The sequence below is a fragment of the Oryx dammah genome, unplaced genomic scaffold (assembly GCF_014754425.2).
Source record: "Oryx dammah isolate SB20612 unplaced genomic scaffold, SCBI_Odam_1.1 HiC_scaffold_26, whole genome shotgun sequence".
Taxonomy (NCBI): Eukaryota; Metazoa; Chordata; class Mammalia; order Artiodactyla; family Bovidae; genus Oryx; species Oryx dammah.
The window spans coordinates 21,511,881-21,527,992 of record NW_024070210.1 but is presented as its reverse complement, the minus strand read 5'-3'; the positions used below and the strand labels follow the sequence as shown (position 1 = coordinate 21,527,992).

At 46.3% G+C, this 16,112-nt stretch overlaps 1 protein-coding gene across 4 annotated transcripts in view; it reads left to right on the top strand.

Annotated features, from left to right (window-relative positions):
• SUSD6 (sushi domain containing 6) overlaps nt 1-16,112 on the top strand; it is a 98,361-nt gene that overhangs the window by 32,274 nt on the left and 49,975 nt on the right. Inside the window, exons 1-3 of one of the 4 annotated variants that reach the window (XM_040226202.1) lie at nt 925-6,971; nt 14,260-14,418; nt 14,695-14,899. In XM_040226202.1, the coding sequence (XP_040082136.1) occupies nt 14,779-14,899 (121 nt within the window). In that variant the 5' untranslated portion in view covers nt 925-6,971; nt 14,260-14,418; nt 14,695-14,778. Of the gene's footprint in view, nt 1-924; nt 6,972-14,259; nt 14,419-14,694; nt 14,900-16,112 lie in introns of those variants that run through there. The other 3 variants (XM_040226201.1, XM_040226200.1, XM_040226203.1) reach the window with 3 other exon arrangements.

Genomic DNA, 16,112 nt, shown 5'->3' with positions numbered 1-16,112 from the left:
CATGGTCTGAGGACTCCTTTATGGGGTTAGCTGGGGCACCCGCAGGACTCTGCGTTTCTTTCCCTTTTTCAAGGATCACTGCCCTGTGCTACCTATTTTTGAATGTCTGAAAACCATTATTTCATATATTATATCTGATTTTCTAGTTGTTTAAGGAAAAAGTAAATCTAGTCTCTGTTATTCCATTATGACTTCTGTGTCCCTCAGGCTAATTTTTAGGTGTCTTTTGCCTCCTGTGTTCACTTGTTGAAAAATTAATCCAGTGAGACAGATTTCATTGGGAATTCAACCAGGTTCAGGTCATGTCACTGCACCAAACATGTACCAAACAGCTACCATGCCCAAAGGAACAGCATGCTGTGGTGTCATGCAGTATGTGGTGTATAATCTGGAACTTAGCCTGTATTGTGATGCCATGCTTCCAAGCAGAACGCTGAGTGTGTACTTCAGGTTTATCCTGGCATGCGCATACACGTACATGCGCTCTGAGCCTCGTTCCTGTGCCTCCTCACCACAGGCCCATTCAACCTGGGTGGGTGACTGAACTAATAGGCACAGTTGATGAGCAAATAGTGGGTGCTCAGCTATCTGTCCACGAGTGAGGCTCCAGACAGCTCTGTGCAGACACAGGAGCTCTAAATTCCTATGTGCAGTGGCCCTTCCATCTTCCCTAGTCTCACTGTGCCAAATATTGTATTAAACTCTTCAGAAATGTGTGAAGCACGGACTCTTCACAATTCTGTGAACTAGGTCTTGCTACCCCAACTCCGTATATGACGAAACAGAGACAGAGCAGGTAACGCAGGACACCTCAGTACCTCTAAAAACAAGAGGCAGACTCAGGATTGGACTCCCTATGACTAAAAATGCATGTTGTGATTAATTCTTTAATCGACTGTTTCATTTCCTTCTGCTGGCTCCACCTTACTTCCCTGTTTTCTCTTTGGCACTTTGGCTATATATCTCCCACGAGTTTTCACATTTTACCTCATCGTAGTTATTTGTGTATGTGTCTCACCTCCCCTGTAGACTGTAAACTCTTTAAAGGTATGAGCTTCCCCTCACTTTGGTACCTTTTGTGGAATCCAGTATAAGTAAGTGCTCTTTATATATGTTGAATGAAGTCAGTAAGATATGTGTTAAGATTAGGGGAGCTATCAGATTTCCCTCATCAAATTACAATGCTTCTTTCTCATCTGCTGAGTTTTATTACAGTCTCTCTTAATATCATCTTGGATGACACATGGATTTTATGAGGTTCTTCATTTGATACCTCTGCCTGAATTTTGACTAATTTGAAATAAATTTTGAGTCTGTATTTAGAGATTTAAGGGACTATTCCTTCCTATGCATTAATCAGATCCTTTCTTCTCAGGTCCTGATTTGAACTCCACAGTGAGAGAACTAGAGGTATGGTTGGAGCTAGACCTAGAGCATGCAGGCCTTGGTGGATGGCTCTGTACCTTGAGAGGGTCGTGTCAGGGCAGAGGTGGTGCTGGGGCGTGGGACTAATCAAAGGGGAAGGAACAGTAGGCAAGTTCCTGCTTCTCCTCCTTGCCTGGGGCCTCACAGTCCAACCTTGACAACTTACAGGAAGTTAGGGTAATTTGTGAGGAAGAGGACGGGAAGAGTCATGGTTTGCTTATAAATTAGGAGGCTTCTTGAAACTTAACAGAAGATGAAGAACATTTGGACTAGAAGATAGTGTCTTGATTGGTCTAAATGTATACCTCGCCAGGTGTGCATTTAACAGTAAGCTGCAGTCGGTGGAGGTGAAGAACATGTTCTTGGAGTCCTGAACCTGAATCTCAGGGGCAAGTCCTTGGCTGGCATTTGAATGGAAAGGAGGAGAATGGCAGAAACTGAGACCATATTTACAGAGAATCTTAAGGCCTGAGAGACGCCAGGAGAGGCCACTTTTCTAGCCCTGCCACTAGATTAACTGTCCTTCTCACTCGTGAACCCTACAGAAGAGGTAGTTTTGGAAGAGGGCTGTTGGGCTAGGGAGGCTTCTGTTGAACAGAAGGAAGCAGGCCCGTCTTATAAACATTCATCCCCAGCGTCTCCCTAGCTTTGGCAGTCGCAGTGTGTGGGTGTCATTTCAGAGGGACTCTCGATTGGGGTGGGGGTGGGGGGAGTGCCTCAGAGATGCAGTTCCAGAAGCTTTAACTGAAAACCTTAGGTTAACTGAGAAGGTACAAGTCGTAGTACACAAATTCTCTCTAGCCATCATCCCATCTTTCTTCTTCCTTCTTTTCCAGTTCCACCATCCTTCCCCCCAGGAGTTTTGCCCTTATTTTCTGTGCTTTCTCACTTTGAATTCATGATCTTCCCTCACGACTCTAATAAATCCGCTCTTGAGGAGATCACTAGTGATAACCTTGTGATCAGATCCAATGGATGTCTTTTAGGCTTCATTTATGGGACCTTTGTTGCGTCTGCCATTCACCCTCACATTCTCCTTGAATCACTGTGTCCCTCCGGTGACAGCTCTGATGCATAGGCTCCTGGTTTGTACTTTGGGGAGTGTCTTTCATGATCTCTCTTTAGTTTACATGCTGGTTTAGAAAGTTAGTGTTCCCCCGAGGATCCTGTCTTGACTCTCTTCTCACTCAGCTCTCTCACCAAGATGAGCTCTCATCTCTTTTGCATGCTGTCAGCCATCACTTTCAGGCTGATCATTCCAGGACTACATCCTGAGTTCGGAGCACTTTGCAGAGTTTCATACTCATTTCTAATTTGCCTGCTAGACCTTTCTACCTGGATATTCTCCCAGTACCTGTAGTTCAGTCCTTCCAGACACACCCTGAGCTGCATTCATCACGTGCTTCACCAGCGCCTGCTCGTCCACATGTATTCTTTCCTCTCGTGGTAGAGTCTACCATTCACCCAGTCACAGGCCGGAAACCTCGGTGTCATCTTTTATGGTTCTCACTCATCGCATCCTATGAGGTTTTGGCATCCTCTGTAGTCTTCAGCATGTTATGAATGCTGAGTGAATAAAAGAAAATGCCTGTTAATTTCATCTGAATTTAATTTCAGTCTAGCACTTCAATCTTGTTACTATACTCTGATTACACTCTTAACTTTTGGGGAGGTGCGTTAAATTTTTGACCACATTCAAATTATATTAAGGAGAAGGCACTTTTTTGTTTAAAACAGGACTGCTTTGCAGGGGGGATTAGTCATTACTAGAAGTGGGTTGATTGGCCATGTGCTCTCTTTTAGGGCTCTCCTAGGAGCTGCACACAGGTAGAGATGAGGTGGATGAAGTCGCATTGTGCTGGCCCTGGAGGGCGTTGTGCTTCATGAACTAGGGCGTAGAGGCAGCAGTTGTGCCCATGTTGTGGCTTCAGTGTGAGTCACAGCTAAGACTCTTCCCCAGGGAGCAGAGCATGCCCCTTTCAGCTCATTGATGAATTTCCTTAATTGTGTTGTAGTGTTTCTAACAGAAACATTGAGGATATATTGGTAACTGTCATGCTTCTCCAAGTTGATCGCCCTTCCTTTCCATCTAACTGCCTGAAAAGAAAAAAAAAGAAGGGACTTATCTGGCGGTCCAGTGGTTAAGACTGTGCATTTCTGTGCAGGGGGTGCAAGTTCAATCCCTGGCCCTGGTCGAGGAGCTAGGAGCCCCCCTGCCTTGAGGCCCAAAGACCAAAACAGAAGCAATACTGTGACAAATTCAGTGAAGACTTTAAAAATGCTCCACATCAAAAAAAGAAAAAAAGGAGAAGGTGACTTAAAGAACCAGAGGATTTTGGAGCCAGAGAAGCTCTTCAAGTGGGGATCATCTAGCTCAGCCTTTTACATTTTCAGATTATGATGACAATAATAGATGGTGAAAACTAGAACACCTATTTTTGACAACTTACTGAATACAGGCAATGTGCTGAGTGCTTTACATGTAATTCCCATGTGATACTTAGACCATATGATATACTTACACCATACTCATACCATATGGTGACATGTGTTACATGACATGATGCCTACAAGGTAGCTATTGTTGGTGCTAGTTTATAGATAAGGATAATGGAGGTCCAAAAAGATTGGATAACTATATTTGGGTTAATGCTGAAGCGGCTGTTGTGCAGAGAGGTGAAACATCATGCTTTTTCAAGGTCAAGTTTTCCAGTTAGAGGCAGAACATGAGTAGAATCCAGATCTCCTGACCTTGAACTCAATAAGCCTGTATTTTCATTTTCACCTGAGAATCCATTCTCTGTGGTCATTTTAGCCTCCTTTCTCGCTCAACCCCTTTTAATTTCAGTGAAATCAAATGAAACAAAGTAAAGAGTGGTTTAGAGTTGGGGGTTTGGGTGAGTTTTTACAGTTTATTTTTAAATAGGCAGCATTCCCAGTCTGACTGGGAATGTAGCAGAAGGCCTGAGAACCAGGAAGTGACACAGACCTGTTTATACCCTCCCACGTGAGAGCCTTTGGAAAGTGATCCATAGGGATGGTAAAAAGTAAACACAACTGCTTCAGCCAGTTCTCCTGGGTTTTCTATTTTTGACCTGGAGGAGGTGTTTTCCTGCACAGCCATGAGTATGTACTTAGAAGACCAAAATCTAGCACCTAAACATCCCCTTGAATGAAGATATATAGATATGTTTATTTCCTGTTGCCAGACAGCAGCAGTCAGCAACTCTTGGCAGAAAGAATTGTCACTGTTTATTTTTCCTCTTTCCCTCTGCCATCTTTTCGGTGAATTGTTCTTCGGTTTTGTTTTTTTTTTCTTTCTTTATAATTAGACCTGTGGATGCAGAATGGGTCAGAGAGCTCACTAAATCTGCGCATGATCGGCAAGGTCCAGCTCAAAGCTTCCTCTTTCACCTCCCCCTACTCCCAACCAGAATCCTTTGTTCTTATGGCCTCTATGTTCTTATAGCACTTTTTTTTAATTAAAAAAACAAAAAACCCTAGTAACAGTTTCACAGTGCTATATAGATAAACATATAATTCCTCTCATGGAGATTGTGAATTCCTTGAGAGTAAGAACTATGCCCCACGTCATCTCTGTGACCACCCAGGCCTTGCACCGAAGACAGCCAGTAAATATTTGCTGAATTGCAGTATAGTTACTGCAAACATAGAGCCCTAAGAAATCGGATTTAGCAAATCAGCTTCCCAGCCTTTATTTGCCAAGTGAGTATTGAAACCTGTTCTGCTCAGCTCTGATGGAGACCAAGCAGAGGGCTGTGATGACACGTAGATGCATCTTTGGGTCCAGGAACCAATTACAGCCATGTCTGTCAAGCATCTGTTTTCCTGACTGGCAAAACTTCAGGATTTATCTATCCTTCTCCCTTCCTGTTTTATATCTGCTGCTACTTTGCCATCTTGTATTTCCTACACACATTATGGGGTTTGGGGTTTATCTTTATTTTCCCCTTCTGTGAACAAATAAATGTTGAACACTCTGGGGCACAGAAAGAGGCAGTTGGTGAGCTCTGCAGAAATTTACCACCTGCAGTAAATGTAGTATACAACAGTTAAGTAACTGTGAGTGGTCCACAGGAAAGGTTATGATCAGTTCTCCCAGTCTTCATGCAGTGATGCTGTGGGTTCAGAAGAGCTGTCCCATGTTGTGGGCTCAGTTGATGAGTTTTCCCAGAGGAGATGCAAATAAGCTTGACCTTGTATTGGGAAAAAAGAGCAGGGAGCCCTCTGCAGTATGAAAGCAGGAGGAAGAAAGACTTCTAGGCCCCTTTGATTGTATTTATCTGTAAAATAATGGCACAATGGCATCTATATAATGAGGTAATGAGAGAGAGTGTATGCGTGTGTGTGTGTGTGTGTGTATCTCAGTCATGTAAACTCTGCCCTTATCCTGTCCTACAGCATATTTACGCTGTAGGACATATTTAGGGAAACCTCCTTGGTCTCTCTAGACACATGTCTCTTCAGGATGCTCATGTACAAGGTTATATAGTTTGGAGGGAGGCATGTTCAGTTCCTTAAAAATATATATTTTTAGAACTTCATGGGAGAGACCTCTGGAGGTTTACTTGTTTAACCTCGTGGCTCTTCTTTCTTCTGTGTTTTGAGCCTTGTCTCAGGACAACAGTGTCCTTTGGGAGTTTCATGTGGGCTCAGTCACAGCCTGTTAGAGCAGGAAGGGGCATCTAGCAGCGCTCATGTGAGGGCCCAGTATTCAGAGACTGTTCTGATCCTTCACGTTGATCCTGTTTCCACCTCCCAACAGCCCAATGAGGTGGGTATTATTTACCCATTTTGTGGATGGGAACTGGAAATAACTTGTCCTGGACCACCTAATTAGCAATGTCCACGCAGACCAGAGGTTCTTACCCAGTCTGCTGGCATCTTTGCATGGATCCAGCCTCTCTGAGTGAGACGAACATGAAACTGTTTCGGTTTTTCTGATGAGGAAACAGAGGCATTGAGAGGCAAAGTCTTTGTCCTGGTTCAGGCCTTCAGTCCAGAGAAGAGATACTTTCCTGCCTTCAGGGTTGGAAATGGATGGCCTGAGCCAAGGCACTCTGCCATGTCTCTCATTTTCCCTGTCCTGAGTCTGTCTGTGTTTTTTTCCATCCTTCTCTCTTGCATTTTTCTATTTCTCTCGGGGCCCCTACAGCTCTGTGGTGATCCTTGCCTGTGCGTGTGTGGAGGCTGGGTTTTTTCTTGTTGTTAGTTGTTTGTTATTTTTGGAAAGGGCTTTAGGAACACTGGGTATGGATGGCCTATACAAATGTGGTGATGGATTGATTAAGCTCTAAATGGAAAAGCAGCATCTCCTGAGTTTGTTGCAGTGCAGAGGGAGGTAGATGCTAGGATATGTCTGCTCTGGGGAATAAAGAGGAAGGATTTAACATTTCTTCCTTCTAGTCAGAACTTTTGTTGACTTCTGTTTCAGAGGAAATACTTCGGGGCTCCTCCTTTTCCTTAGAAGACATTCCAGATGGCTTAAAACTGAAAGGACATTGGGGATCATCCAGGCCCATGTGGTGAGTGCCAGGAAGAATGAATGACTCATCTGAGGCCCAGCCACTGTTGGTTGGTGGTGCTAGGACTTGAGGGCTGTCTCCTGCCTGCAGGACCATGCTGCAGTCATCCTGCTGGGTTCTAGAAAAGAGTCATTAGAGATGATTACAGGGAAGATTCCTTGTATCTGCTGATGTTCCTGCTGTCTGAAGCCTGAGGAACAGGGTAGGGAGAACAAAACAGCAAGAGGCTGTAGTGAGCAGTTTGGGGAAGAAAGACAAGAATACGGGGATATCAGAGCAATTCAGAAAAGCCTCCAGTACCTGCCTTACCCTGGCTTCAGTGGTTTCTGAGAAAGTGAAAGTGTTAGTGACTCAGTTGTGTCTGACTCTCTGCGACCCCATGGACTGTAGCCCGCCAGGCTCCTCTGTCCATGGAATCCTCCAGGCAAGAATACTGGAGTGGGTTGCCATGCCCACCACCAGGGGATCTTTCCGACCCAGGCATTGAACCTGCATTGCAGGTAGACTCTACCAGCTGAGCTACCAGGAAAGCACTAGGAAGTTTTTCTGAGAAAAAACTGAGGGTTATTTTTGTGATTTGTAGGAGGTAAATTTTAACAAGACTGATGTTTGTGTCCTTTGGACTTTGGGACTGGAGATGAAAAGGAAATGGATAAAGTAACATTATGACTCTCAAGGATCTCAGAGTCCAAAAGACAACTTCGTGCCTATTGAAGTACTCAGCTGTTGGTGGCATAAAAGAAAGGGGAAGATACAGAGGTTGGCAAGATTGGAAGGAGCCATTTACCCCCAGAGAGGAAAAAAGTGAACTGAAGACATCTAGAAGTAATTTTGTCATTTTATGGGGGAGGAGTGGGAGGCATTTAGGTATCTTTTGCTGCTTCGGCCCAGCCAAATCAGGATGAGTGAGAGTGAAGCTGGGAGACGCCACCAGGAGAGAGGGAGAGGCAAGGAGGGCCCCACGGCACACTCGCTACTCTTATCACACCCTTTGAGGAGCTCTGAACTCCACAGAGAGCTAACACTTAACAATCTGAAATGCAAGGGTTAAATTCTGTTCTGACTTTATGAACTGTTGTCTTCCCCCCCATCACACGGTAGTATGGGGGTTGGTGAAGATGGTTAATCAAAGGAACAAACTTATTCTAGATTCTCCATCACCACCATCCCCTTTCCAGACTAGTCTGAAGCAAGGAAAGGATTTCTGTTGGTCTTACCTGTTCACTTACCCTTATAACTAATGGAGAGATGGCCATGACTTAGGAAATAACCTATCCTGAGTGACTCATATAAACTGAGTCTGAGCCATGGAGAAACCCAGGTAGCCTCTGGGAGGCAGGCGAGGCTGAGTCAGGACCCTTAGCCTCCACAGAGGAGGGCTCAGTAGAGTGTGACCTGACCACGCCTCCAGCAGGACTGTGATATCCCTCCACCTGAGGAGCAGGGAGAATGGGGCAGTGCGTGCAGGAATGGGCCCCAGACACAGGGGCTACAAGGAGCTGGGCCCTGGGTGCCCTGGCTGTTCCAAGGTTCCCCCTTGCTGCTGCTGCTGCCTGTCTAGGCTGTGAGCCATTTTTCAGGGTGACTCTTAGGATACCTTTAATCTTAGCAGGCTCTTTGGTTCATCTGGAAGCATCTATGGCAACAAGAAGTAAGCAAACTATGTGAATTCGGAGCTCGTGTTACAGGCTGTCCTCAGCCCCGGAGGCGTGGCATGCTTATTGTCATCGTTCTCATGAGCAGTTTTCTCAGGTCACCTTCTGCTCTCTTGGCTTAGAGGCTGAGACTGTGAATAGAAGGCCTGAGTCTTACCAGTTCACAGAGCAAGCAGTCCCTTCCATTTTGTCTCTTTTGAGCCTTAACTAGAAACTAGTGAGATAACTCCGGAGAAGGCAATCCCGTGGACGGAGGAGCTTGGTGGGCTGCAGTCCATGGGGTTGCAAAGAGTCGGACATGACTGAGCGACTTCACTTTGGCTTTTCACTTTTATGCATTGGAGAAGGAAATAGCAACCCACTCCAGTGTTCTTGCCTGGAGAATCCCAGGGACAGGGGAGCTTGGTGGGCTGCCGTCTGTGGGGCCGCACAGAGTCAGATACGACTGAAGCGACTTAGCAGCAGCAGCAGTGAGAGAACTCAAGCTTGGTTCTCACAGCTTCCATTTTACAGATGAGGAAGCAGAGGCAGAGGTGAGGGCAGTGTCCTTCCTCTTGGCTCTGGACAGGAAATGAATGTTTACGACTGTCACATTCAGCAGGGCACAGTCATTGAAGCTTTTGACGTTCTGTGTTCACAGAGGTGGGAGGGGCCCGATGGCAATCCAAATCATGGTGGTCTCCTTTTACCACAGGCTGTTGAGGTGGCAGCAAGAATCCCAAGAGGAGAATCAGAAGGGTGAATGTAGGTTTTTCCATGACTCTTCCTCACCTCACGTTTTGGAAGGGAACACTGGCTGTTGGCGGAAGAAGTGAGTTGTACAAAGAGAAGCATGGATGTGCTTTGGAGGATTCTGTGGCTGAGAGAGGCTTTAGAGCTGTTTTTAGGTGTGAAAACAGAAGCCAGAGAGCATTCCTGACCAGCAGGCTGGTTGGTGGCAGTTGGTCCCCCCCAGGTCCTTTCCTCTCTCCTCACGTCTGGTTTAGATGCTACATGCCTTGTAAGGATGGGTGTGAGCGCAGGCTTTGGAAGTAAGCATGATTAGTTCCCAGTTCCTCTTAATCATAATTTTTTCCCAGTTTTTTTTTTTTTAACTGTGGTAAAACACACATATTATAAAATTGACTTCTAAACCATTTTGAAGAGTGGTATTAAGTACATTCATAATGTCAAACAACCATCACCACTGTCTTTCTCCATAACTCTCTTCATCTGACAAAACCTTAAATAGTAACTCCCAATTCCTTCCTCCCCCCAGCCCATGACAGCCACCATTCTACTTTCTTTCTCTAAATCATAATTTTTTAAATCAGGGGAAGTGGTCACTAAAACAACCCACCCCCCCCAAAATACTGAAGTGAAATGAATTTCTTTTTTCCCCAATTTTTCGCCTATAGGTTTTTTCTAGGGATAGTAATGAATACTCAGTCTTAATTTCTTTTCAGTGTTTTTCTTTTCACTTGGTCTAAAGCCACAATTCAAGGACAGTTTTTTAAAATTCTGCATTCAAAGCGGATCCTTTCTTAAAATGATTAGATGTAGTGTGATCCTTTCTCTATAATAGCTGAGTTTTCCCATTTTGGCATACTCTGGGGCCGTGGGGACTCACTTTTCTCCAAGTTATTTCTAAAGCACTCCCTTGGCTCAGCCTTGAGTGTGAACATTCCTTGACTCTCCTCTTTTCATCTTTTCTCTTTGCAGAGCCCGAATTTCCATCACCCCATTTGTTCTGCACTTGATCATGTCTTTGACTCATGGTGGAATTAGTCCCTTGGCCCAGGTGCCTGCTTAACAGTAAGGGAGGAACCAGCTGTTTCTTCAAAACAAAACATGAGCTTATATGTATGCATCTTTCCCCCAGTTCTATACTCGCTTCTCCCCGTAGTATTCATGAGTTTGGCAGACATTTGCTGCCTTCCTGTCTGGTGCCCGGCCCTGTGACGGCTTTTGAAAATTCCATGTTGAGTAATTCATGGTCCCTGCCTTCAGGAACTTTGAGCCTGGTGAGGTAAGACAGATAAACAGATGTAATCACCTGATAGAGGTACTGTCAGAGTAGGGTGCTCAGGGCACTTGGGGAGTAAGAAGAGGGTTATTTCTACTGGAGGTGGGTGTGACATGTCAGAAAAGAACTCCCCCAGGAGATGACCCTTGTGCTGAGCCCTGCAACTGACTGTATTCCTGGCAGGGAAAATCAGATTTACTGGCATGTCCATTCATTTGTTGAGGAAGGAGATGGGTGGCCTATGGGAAGGCCTTGCTGCATTAATTTTATTTTTATTTTATCTATTTGATTAGGTAATACACAAGATACAACACTCAAGGAGATGAAAAGGGAATACATTCAGTGAACAGTGAGCCTTCTCCCCTGTTCACCCCTAGTTCCCCTCCCTGATAGCACTTGGTAGCTACCAGTTTCTTGTACATCAGTTCCAGAGAGAGACTTTCAGTGCATACAAGAGTGTGTGTGTGTGTGTGTGTGTGTGTGTATGCACATATGCACACGTGTTTATCCTTTAAAAACACATGCACACACATACATATGGTTTTCTTCACATACTAACTTTGGAAGGCATTCCATATTAGTACAGACTGAACCGCCCAGTTCTTTTTAAACCACTGCGTGTATTCTGTTACGTAACTTATTTAACTAGTCCCCTTCAGTTTTGTGCAAATATAAATAATGCACTGAATATCCTGCATATGTATCATTGCACACAAGTGGTTTCTGAGGATAGAATATAGAAGTAGAATGGATAAGTCAGAGAATATGTGCATTTGGGGGCTAGATATTGTCACATGGTTCTCCAGAGAACTCTACTTTAATTGTTGTTTAGTTGCTAAGTCGTGTCCAATGCGACCCTATGGACTGTTGCCCACCAGGCTCCTCTGTCCATGGGATTTCCTAGGCAAGAGTCCTGAAATGGAGTGCCATTTTCTCCTTGAGGGGATCTTCTTGACCCAGGGATCGAACCCAGGTCTCCCTCTTGACAGGCAGATTCTTTATCACTGAGCCAATGGGGAATCCCCTACATTAATTATAAAATGCTAAATGTAGGATTCTTTACCACTTGGTAACCCTCCCTCGTACCAAGTTACCCTCCTACTTGGTAACCAGTCCTCTAAAATCCGTGCTACAGTGATTTTCCTGAAAGAATTTGGTGTTAGAACTTCTGTGGATAATCCTTGTAAGCTCCACATGGTCTTCAATGATAAAGTTTTTATTTTTAATTTTTAAATTTTTTAAAAATTTATTTGACTGCACCGGGTCTTAGTTGTGGCATGTGGGATCTAGTCCCCTGACCAGGGATGGACTCAGGCCCCTGCATGGAAGCACAGAGTCATAGCCACTGGACCACCAGGGAAGTCCTGGTCTTCAGGATCGATTTTAAATTTAGCCTAGCCCCTGCCTCTAGCGTCTCCTGGGAGTGTAGGGGTCTGTCGCTCCCAGCCACTTGTACTCGATGTGTTCTTTCTTCACTGGACACATCGTTTAGTAGTCTGTCTATCATCCCCTCTCCTGGGTAGTCTTTCCTGACTCTCCCTCCACTCATGCACAGAACATTGAGCACCACCCTGATCTGGCCTCGTCCATTCCCTGCAGAAGTACTGTAATGTGGCTTGAGCAGGTGTCATCCTCTGTGACCCACTTGTTCTTCCCTTGGGCGGTGAGTGCCTGCCCAGGTTACCAGCTGTGGCTGCATGCACAGTGGCAGCACCAGGGATCCATTGCTAACTGGCTGGCAGCCTGGGCATAACCTTTAACTCTCTGAAATTTAGTTCTGGCTTCTTTCAGAAGAGGAGATGAAGCCTGATGACCTCTAAGGTCTCTCTCTGATGCTCAGATCTTATTAATAATTATGACAGTAACAGGTGCCATTGTTTACTGAGGACTTGCAAAGTGCCAGGCACTGTTTTGAGCACTTTGTCTGATCCTAAGGGGATCATTGGTAGGACTGATGTTGAAGCTGAAACTCTAATACTTTGGCCACCTAATGCAAAGAGCTGACTCATTTGAAAAGACCCTGATGCTGGGAAAGATTGAGGGCAAGAGGAGAAGGGGACGACAGAGGATGAGACGTTTGGATGGCATCACCGACACAATGGACATGGGTTTGGGTGGAGTCCGGGAGTTGGTGATGGACGGTGCTGCGATTCATGGGGTCGCAAAGAGTTGGACATGACTGAGGGACTGAACTGAACTGAACTGAATCCTTATATCAACCCTATGAAGATGATGGTATGGTTACTGTCTCCATTTTACAGATGAGAAAACTGAGGCTCAGAGAGTAAACTGGCCACAAGTGATAGCACAGGAAAGAGATTCGAATTCTGGCATTCTGACTCTACCATTCTTAGCTACATAACTGTTTTTACACATTTACACGCATGTGGTTTTGTGTACCCTTTTGGGTCATTAGCAGATTCCATCCCTAGGCCTCTCCACAAACCATCCCTGTTCTACAGCTGTGAAGGCCCAAGTTGGAGTGTAGGTAAAAGCTGAGGACAGAGGACTCTACAGTCCCAACCATTTAGGGGTGGTGAATGAAGACCCAGTGGCTAGCTCTCTCCGTGAGCCCCTTGGTCATGCTCATTGAAGACCCTCATAGCTGCTTTTCCTTTAGACTAAGACAGTTCATATTGCTGTCTGCAGTACCTCTCTTTAGAAGGGCTGTGTAGGCCTGAGCCAAAGGCTTCATACATGGATTAAAGTCAGGGCTGGGTGATATCCCTCAGGGATATCCTTTATTGGGATTGTAGATGGCAGGCTTGCTTATCCGGAGAAGGCAATGGTGACCCACTCCAATATTCTTGCCTGGAAAATCCCATGGGTGGAGGAGCCTCATAGGCTGCAGACCATGGGGTCGCTAAGAGTCGGACACGACTGAGCGACTTCACTTTCACCCTTCACTTTCATGCACTGGAGAAGGACATGGCAACCCACTCCAGTGTTCTTGCCTGGAGAATCCCAGGGACGGAGGAGCCTGGTGGGCTGCCGTCTGTGGGGTCGCACAGAGTTGGACACGACTGAAGCGACTTAGCAGCAGCAGCAGCAGCAGGCTTGCTTATCTGTTTACATAAAGCCTTACTGGAGAAAAAGGTGTGTATGGCGTTTAAGGAGGAAGTGTAATCTTATATTTGGAATATCTTTTATAAACTAGGATAAATGATATCAAATGAGTTAAGTAGAATATAATAGATCTATATAAAAATGTATGATCAACCCTTCTGCTTTCCTGAAAGCAAGTGGGAAAAAACCCTTAGAAGTCTTGATCCCTGATTTTTTTTTTTCTTTTTTAAAGATACTGGTTCCTATTCTTTGAGTCTTTGAGCCAGAGTGGATGGTCGGGCTAGTCAACAGTTACGCCTCATTCTCCCCTCAGTGTTTGTCACGTAAAGCCAAAAGATGCAGCCTCTGGGGTCGCAGGTGTGTTGGGTGAGCCTTGAGTAATTAGTCCATTTTTGAGATTGGTGGGGAGAGCCAGGTCCCCAGGGGCTCCTGCAGCCCTTGGTGGTTGAGCAGGCCGAGCCAGGGGCTCTTGGCACCGGCTGTGGAGTTCCTTCTCTAGGCGGTGTGTTTCTCCCTCTTACACATGTGTTCTCTCTTTTTTTTTTCTTTTTTTTCTGGTTAGTTGAACTTATGTGAGTCCAGTGGCAAAGGCAGAGGCAAACTCTGGTGCAACACTCTTCACGTGAACAGCCATCTCTTTCCTCCTCTCTGCTAGAGCCCCCAGGGCAGGCAGGCAGCAGGGCAGTTTCTGAAAGCTTTGCCCAGCTTGACGGATCCCCAGGTGAGCCAGCTCTGGTCTCCTTGTCCCGTCACAAGGATCTGGCTCCCAGGTGGTAACCACGCCTGTGGCAGCTTACTATGGGCCTTGGCATTTCCCCAGGGAGGAGTTGAAAAGCCACTTACATGTTTGTCTCTTCTCCTGGCAGTAGAGATTCAGCTGCTAGAATTCTTTCAACTTTGTACGTGACCGTGGCTTCCCTTATCATAAAGGAAGCCCTATTATAACTAACGTACGGCTAAAGCTTTCACTTATGTCCTTGTTTTTTCTTTTCACTAGGTGAATCTACCTGAGGCTGACTTCAGAGTTCTTCCTTGTGGCTTTTACATTTTTCCTTTTAAAAATAACTTGGACGGATAAAAGATGTGCCATGGCAGGATAGCACCAAAGAGCACCTCAGTGTTTGCCGTGGCCTCCGCGGGACATGGAGTATTCCTTCCCCTGGTGATCCTTAGCACCCTCCTTGGAGACGGACTTGCCTCAGGTAAGCCCCTGCCTGCTGCCTGAGTATGCGAAGGAAGACTCAGTACCGTTGTTTTCCCAAAGGCTGGGAGAGGGGATTCTCCGCTTGTGGAGCAGTTAATGGGAGAGCAGAAGGTGGCAGCTTCGGTGCTGGTGCTGATACAGCCGGGAGCCAGTCCTGGGGGGTGGGCAGGGGGGCTCCAAGGGACCTAGGGAGCCAGCTGGAAATGGGGGGTGTAGGATCCTGCCAGGGGTGACTTGACCACCCCCCTCCCCTAACCGTAGTCACGTGGGGGACCGAGGTGTAGGATTCAGAGTGTGATGTGCAGGTAAGGATGCGCGCTTTGGAATCCTCTGCCTGTGTTCAGGGCCCAGTCCTGCTCTCGCTAGTCCTGTGACCCAGCACGAGTCTCTGCTTCTGTAAGCCTCAGGTCCCTCACCTGTGCTGTAATGACAGAGTTGGGTAATAGTGACGTAGACCAGGTAGTCCCCAAAGCCTAAAATATTTACACTTTAAGATATTTGGCCCTTTATGGAGGAGGTTTGCCACCTTACCCCAGCCCAGAACAAGCGATGCTGACTAAGAATGTGTATGAATGGAGTGGCTGTCAGAGTAAGAAGAAATAAGGGACTGGGCAGAGCTGGGACGGACCTCAGAGGCTGGGCACTGGCCCAGGGTCGGGCTGACGGCAGCCCTGGGGCCAGAGCCCCGCCCAGTGCCTGGCGCACCAGCACGCATGCTCTTGCCGGCTCTGCTGGGAAGGCGTCCCGCCGTTGCGTGGCCGAGTGAGTGCAGAGCTTCTGCCTTCAGCCTCTTTAGCTTCATCGGGCCATCCCTTGTACCCCCCACTTTCTTCTATGGGATTCCCCCCACCCTCCCATTCCCCACCCCATTTTCCAGCTACCCACAACTTCCCAGCTTTCCATTCAGGGTCTGAAATCAATTATCAGGGACTGATGGTTCCAGACTGGCTGGATAAAGGGATTATTATTCTCCAGTATGGAAAAATATAAGTCTATAGTGTGGGCTCAGACCGGGATGGGAAAATTGGCTCTGTTGTTTTCTTTCTCTCCCCCATCTGCAAAGAATCCTTCCTCCCCTGCCATCCCACCGCCTCCACCCAGTCTTTTTATTCCCCGTAAAACCTATGTACTGGCACTGAGCAGGGTGCGGACAGGGGAAGGGGTCTCACCATTGCTTTGTTCGAGTGCCTGAAGTTGTGATATTTTTTCCT